Source organism: Myotis brandtii, unplaced genomic scaffold, assembly GCF_000412655.1.
Source record: "Myotis brandtii unplaced genomic scaffold, ASM41265v1 scaffold137, whole genome shotgun sequence".
Lineage (NCBI taxonomy): Eukaryota > Metazoa > Chordata > Mammalia > Chiroptera > Vespertilionidae > Myotis > Myotis brandtii.
The window spans coordinates 4,862,548-4,869,749 of NW_005354874.1; the positions used below are offsets into that span (position 1 = coordinate 4,862,548).

The 7,202-nt window shown below is 44.1% G+C and overlaps 1 protein-coding gene across 1 annotated transcript in view; it reads left to right on the forward strand.

The window, feature by feature from the left end:
- The first annotated feature begins 395 nt into the window (after positions 1 to 395).
- Positions 396 to 7,202, forward strand: part of PCSK2 (proprotein convertase subtilisin/kexin type 2) — a 271,929-nt gene continuing 265,122 nt past the window's right edge. Inside the window, exon 1 of the mRNA XM_005860583.2 lies at positions 396 to 918. Coding sequence (XP_005860645.1) covers positions 742 to 918 — 177 coding nt within the window. The 5' untranslated portion in view covers positions 396 to 741. The remainder of the gene's footprint in view (positions 919 to 7,202) is intronic.

Below are 7,202 nucleotides of genomic sequence, written 5' to 3' on the forward strand. Positions count from 1 at the left end.
AGTAGGGGAGAGGAATAGGCAGAGGCCGGTGCCCTCGCTCCCCTCGGAGCCTCAGAGAGCGGCACACATCGTAATTCCCTTTCTAGAGCCTTACAGATTTCCACAATGACATCACTGGGGCGCTTCAGACCAGATTACAGCTGGGGGTATTTTCCTGGGAGCAAGGCGGGCGGGGTGGAGAGATGGAGGAGCTCTCCGGGGTGCTGAAAGGGGCGGGGGCGCGGGCTCTGGTAGGTGCCCCTAGCTGGCGCTGGCGAAGGCAGACTGCCGAGCTGGGGGCGGACAGGGGAGGGCCCGGGGTGGCCCAGGGCAGGGCTCACTGCTTCTCTGGTTCTCATTGGCTGCTGGCGGGCGCACGTCACTCAGACTGGTGCTCTCCTCCCGCCCCTGGGGAATTGGAGCTGAGGAGGAGCTGAAAATGCAGATTTAGCATCAAGCACAGACATACACTCGCTCTTTCTCTCAGATACACACAGCTCCTCACATTCGCACCTCTGCCAGCGAGTCGGGCCGCCTGACTACACAGCTTCCCTGCCAGCCAGATGCTAGAGATCACACATTAATTTTCGGCTTTCCAAGCCCCTAATCAGTCTCTTTTTCTACACAAAGATTCCTTTAAAAAACAAACAAACAAACAAACAAACTACATCTATATATATTTCTTATTTGCACCTTTCTTCTGGGTCCCCTGCTCCGCCAGCCTGCGCGCCTCCTAGCACCACTTTTCACTCCCAAAGAAAGATGAAAGGTGGCTGTGCTTCCCAGTGGAAGGCGGCCGCCGGGCTTCTCTTCTGTGTCATGGTTTTTGCATCGGCCAAGAGACCGGTCTTCACGAATAATTTTCTTGTGGAGTTGCATAAAGGAGGAGAGGAAGAAGCTCGCCAAGTTGCAGCAGAACACGGCTTTGGAGTCCGAAAGGTAAGATCTCCCTTGCATTTCGCTTGTTGTTTCCAAACGGGGACACAGTCCTGCGCAATCTCATTGCAGAATTTGCAAGTTTTCTCTCTCCTGCGATGCAGACATTCTGCCATCGGCTCTTTAACACGATATTGCCTCCAGTGATCTATCCCATGTTATGTAATTAAAACGTCCTTCAAGTGTACCAGTAAGGTCATAAAAACAATGTATTGTTCTTTGGGCAAAAATAGGAGAACACCTTTCAAACAATGCCCTGCGCCCGGGCTGCTGTCCGAGGTACCAAGTTCTCAAGGCTGCTTGGGGATGGAGGGCTGAGGTGCTGAACATCTGGGCTTGGCGTTGGCTGCCTTGCTAGGGACGTATCTATTCCCCGCTCCCATCCCCAGAGAAAGAGTAGTTTCTGACAGACAGGGCTAGAAGCTTGGGCATTGCGATTTCTCTCCGTACTTTTCAGACCCCGCGCCAGGAGGATTTCCCTCCCGGTGACTTCGGCCCCTGCTCTTTTCCAGGGAAAGCAGCTCCCCGGCTCCAGGAGACTTGGAAACCTGAACTGGTTTTTCTTTCCAAAATTTGGGCGGAACTTCTCGAGCTCGCCCCAGCCCACCCCAGACGCGGACTCCTTGTTAGCTCCCAAGCTAGAAAGATAGATTCTGAGGAGGAGTGCTCCGCGGAGAAGTGCAGGTGGCTCTCCTGGTGTGTGGGCGGCCAGCGTGGCTTTCCCAAGAGGACGCGGGGATCCCCACTCCAAGAAGTTGGCAGAGTGCAACCGTTTGGGCACCAGGATGAGGTTTCCTGTCTGGAATGCCTGGGGACTCCTTTGGAGAGTCCGAGGTTCCCATTCTGGGAGGGCGAGGGGGAGGAGAGCGCTAGGTGGGGACCTACTCACTCTTCCTGCGAAATGTCCAGGCAGGGATCTCACGTGTCCTTAAGGAACCTGACACGAGGTGGGGTAAAGTGAGGGTGCCAGGAGAAACCGGGGCGAGGGGGAACGTGGAGGACGTAGGATGCGATTTGGCAACCAGAGAGCCTGGTGGAAATCTGTGGGATTCTGTCAGGGCCCCATCTCCTTGCCCCTGATCCCAGGAGAGAGGCTTGTGAGGAGCGGGGTGGGAGCTCTCCTTCGCTGCCTTTGCCTCTCAAGGGCAGCGCGAACTGGAACTCCTGGCGGTCCCTCAGCCCCGACTTTCCACGCCTCCCGCCTTCCTCCCAGCCTCCTGAGGGCTCCCGCACTTGCTGCGGGCTCCCCCGCCTCCCTGGGGCGTTGGCAGCCGCGATTGGGACCCAAGGTGGGTTGGACAGCGCGTTTGCCAGAGGTCTGGGCGGAGGCCCGGGTCCGCCAGCGGCGCGTGGGCGGGTCTTGCAGAGGGAACTTGTTGCTCCCGGGAAGCGTAGGAGGAGCAGGGGCGAGACAGGCCAGCGGAGCGAGCGGTCCGCCCGCTGAGGTTCTGGCCCAGGGCCTGTGGGCTGTTTCAAGAGTGGCGCCAGCAAAATAAGCAAGCAGACCCTCTCCTACCTTCCCACCTTCCTGACCAAACTTGGCAAGATACAGGACCCAGGCGCCATACATACATCAGTCATTATTATTAGCTGACAGTTATAGGGCACCTTTATGTGCCGGAGTTTTTACATCCTTATTTGCTATTTTCAACCACTCTTAGGAAACTACTATTATTATGGAGCCTATGGTACTGATAAGGAAATGGACTAAATAAGGCCCGAGACAAAAAACAACCATGGATTTAAACCCAGATCTTTCAGAGGTGAACTCGTGCTCTTTAAACCTAGTTCATACCAAACCAAGCTCAGGGCTCTGCGGGTATGTGGACTTCAGGGTATGCTGAAAAGGACTGTGGCATCGGGCTCTTTAGTTGTTGAGTGTAAAGGACTGCAGCTGATGCAGAAACAGCCTTGCTCTCTCCCCCTACCCTGCACCATTTCATAGAGTAAGCAGGCATTGCTATCTCCTCTTTTGAAAATATGCCCCTGGGATCTGATCTTAGAAACTTAATCAAATCTACGTGTAGCTGACATTAGTAATGTTAACTTATTAATTGTCCAAGAGGATTACTCTTTCTGTATAGAGGCAAACAACTTCATGAGGGATTACAGTTTTGTTGATGGAATTTGAGCAAGAAGGTGTCGAGACAATCTCAACATAAATGAGTCTGGATCACGTCAATACACTTACCTTAAAATCTCAGGGAACTCATTCTTTGGGTGAAATCAGATACCTAAGTCTCTTTCTCCCCCATTCTTTCTTGGAGAGGAGCCCACTGGTTTTGCAGCACAGCCTCAAACCTGCAATTGCTATCTAGGAGAAATGGGCTTTTGCCTTGCCATTTCTTTCCTTGCCGCTTCCTAACTGCTCAGAAGTAGGATTGCTTATCCAAATTATTTTTGCTCTGATTCATATTTAAGTAAAAGATACTTCTGTCTGATGAATCTTTGCAGGATGCTACACCTGTCTAGAATAAACTCTCTTCCCCCCCCCACCACCCCCCCTTGTATCCATGTCCCACTCATCCTTTGAGACTGAGTTCCAGACCTTCCCTGACCTGATGCTATGGATTACACTGAGTTTTCCCTTCCCCAAATTCCTGTGGGACAAAAAGCAAAGCCTCTATGACATAAGCTAAGAGAGCTATCGCTTCTCCTCTAGACATTTCACATGTGTGAGTGAAAATGGTTGTAAGTATTGCCTTTCCACTTGAAAGGTAAATATTCAGGGATAGCTTCTGTATTTCTGGTTTTGTCACCATTGTCAGTATATTATTGGGCTTGCCAGCCTGTACGGAAACTTCCTTAGTTGTATTTATTACTCTAGGTTCCCTAAACACTGTGCTGTCTTGTTTTCATCCTGCTGAACTGTACTTTTGTCATTTGTTATTCGCTTTTTATTTAAAACCCCCAAAACCTCCTTCTCTTTTCTCTCTCTAACACTTAGTATACTTCCCAACTCCCACTACCCCATCATCTCAGAGACTCAGGGTCAGACAGCAAAGATTCTCAGTAATTATTTTTTCATCCAAAGAAAGGCCAGCTGTGCAGACTAGAGGAACCAGCTATTTTACTAACTTATATCACTTAACCTCACAAACCTCTGAAGTAGAAATTATTGGTATCAGCCCTAATTCTCAGATGAAAAACTTCAAGTTTCAGGAAGTTAAATAACTGCTCATATCTGAAAAGTGAGAAAATAAAAGCCAGATTTAAAACCAAGTTTTCTCTACCAAAAATAATTTTGTTTTCCTATGATGCTGCCTTCAGGAAGCCTTTCCTGACTGCCAAGAGCTCTGCCTTTGGGGTACTACCTTTAGAGTCCTGTTATTTTTTTTATTTTTTTCTCTTTACTTCTTTATTTATCTAATACATATTTAGCATTAACATACAGAGTGGGGCAAAAGTAGGTTTACAGCTATTCATATGGAAAATAATAATGTGTTTTGTGTACTCACAACTACTTTTGGCCCATCCTGTACAAACCTTTGTCATTAACTAATGTGAATGAGTATGTATTTCTTTAGGTATATCATACATCTTCCAAGAGGAGAAACAATATACAATATCTTCTTATATTTTTATATTTAGCACAGTGGCCTGTATATGAGGTATTCAGTGAATATTGTTGAATATTTTGCAAGACTCTTACAAGACCATGAGCAAGCATTATATTTCCTCTCTAAAATGAAATAAAAATGCCTTTAACTTTACCCTCTGAAAGGTTTGATGGGACTAAAGTTTTTTTATTTTATCGTGGCCTCGCCCAAATATGTATGTTCATCAGAGAAGATGCATATGTCTAGGAGAGTGAATGAATTTATAATAATAACAAAGGTGTTATTCCAAAGATTGTCTTAAAATTCTCACTACACTATTAAATTTAACTCCCTTAGGGAAAAATATTTATTAAAGCAATATGTTGTAAGTTCACCAAAAATCAAGTAACAATTAGGATAAAAATCCAAACAGTTAAAATTAGCTATTTTTGCTTTGCTATGATATGTTTTGTGTTTTTAAAACATATTTTTATTGATTTTAGAGAGGAAGGGAAAGGGAGAGAGAGAAACATCAATGATGAGAGAGAATCATTGATCGGCTGCCTCCTGCACGCTCCACACTGGAAATCAAGCTTGCAACCCAGTCATGTGCCCTGACTGGGAATCAAACCATGACCTCCTGATTCATAGGTCGATGCTCAACCACTGAGCCACACCAGCCAGGCTGTTTTGTGTTTTATGCTTGTAGAACTGAGGCTGGGATGATTGCACGAGTAAAATCATGTGAGTACTTTTATATGTATGAAAGTTTAAAAAAAAATTTCTATCTAATAATACCTGTGTTCTTGGGTAATGAAATAATAAGATTTTGGTTATTTTAATTTTATTGAAGTATAATCTATTTTAGGAAAGACCACAGCTTTTCACCAACTGGGTGCTCATGTGTAACCAGCATCCAAATCAAGAAATTAAATGTTATAGGCATTTCATAAGTCCCCCCTCTTGCTCACTTGGGTAGTTTTTAGTTTTAGGCTATTATAAATATTTCCTCTGTGGATATTTTGGTATAGGCATTTTGGTGAAACCATGCATGGCTTTCTGTTGGGAACATTTCTAAGAATAGAAATGTTGAGTCAAGGGGTATGCAAACATTCCACTTTATGAGACTATATCAGTTTTCTATTGCTGTGTAATAAATGACTACAAATGTAGTGGCCTAAAACCACACAAATCTGTTATTTCATAGTTTTTATAGATAAGGAATCTGGCACATTTTAGTTGGGTCCTCTGTTTAAAACCACAGAGGCTGAGCCCTAACCGGTTTGGCTCAGTGGATAGAGCGTCAGCCTGCGGACTGAAAGGTCCCGGGTTCGACTCCAGTCAAGGACATGTACCTTGGTTGCCGGCACATCCCCAGTGGGAGGTGTGCAGGAGGCAGCTGATCAATGTTTCTAATTCTCTATCTCTCTCCCTTCCTCTCTTTAAAAAAAAATCAATAAAATATATTTTTTAAAAATAAAATAAAACCACAGAGTCTGAAATTAAGATATTCACCATTGCGTCCTCATCTAGAGACACAACTAAAGGAAAATCCACTTCTAAGCATATTCAGGTTTTTAGAAGAATTTAGCTCTTATAGTTAGAAACCTGGAGTCTTCATGTTCTTGCTGGCTACTGGCCCAGGACCACTGTCAGTTCCTAGAGGTTCCTATCATGATGTTGCCACATGACCCCTGTGATAGGCCTTCTCACAGTCTGACCCTTTAATCCCTTTCTTCAGGAAGGACCCATTCCCTGCTTAGGGTTAACCTAATTAGGTCAGGCCCACCCAAGATAATTTCTCTTAATTTTTTACTAATTCAACTAAACCATATTTGGGACCATTACTATATTTTATAAATCTCTTCATCTCTATCATATAATGTAATCTAATCACAGAAATAAAAGCCAACATACTCACAGTCCTGTCTGCACTCAAGGGGAGAGGATTGTATAAGGCATGTACACTAGGGCGTGGCTTGGGAACATCTAAGAGTTCTGCCTACCATAGACACACTGACAAACAGTTTTGCAAAGTAGTTATGTCAATTCCCATTTCCACCAGCAGTGTGTGAGTGTTGTGATTGCTCCACATTCTTACCGGCATTTGATATTTTATACCTTTTTCCTTTTAGTTATTTTGGTGGGTATGTACTGGTGTCTCATTGTGATTTTAACTTGCACTTTATTGATAATCAACTGAAGCTGGATTGTCTCTTCATATGCTTATTGGTCATTTGGATATTCTTCTTTGCACAGCATTTGTTCAGGTCTTTTGCCCTTAAAAGCCTTTCTAAGGATTGTCTTAATTTTTGGTTTATAGGAGCTCTTTACCTATTATGGATAGGAATCTGTTGTCAAATATCTGTATTTTAAATATTAATTAAAGTTGACTTGAAATACAATATTATATTAATTTCAGGTATACAACATAATAATCTAACATTTACATACCTTATCACCATGTTATGTCTAATAACCCACCTGTCACCATAGGTAGTTATTAAAATACTAGAGGCCCGGTGCACAAAAATCTATTATGGATAGGAATCTGTTGTCAAATATCTGTATTTTAAATATTAATTAAAGTTGACTTGAAATACAATATTATATTAATTTCAGGTATACAACATAATAATCTAACATTTACATACCTTATCACCATGTTATGTCTAATAACCCACCTGTCACCATAGGTAGTTATTAAAATACTAGAGGCCCGGTGCACAAAAATTTGTGCACTGCACT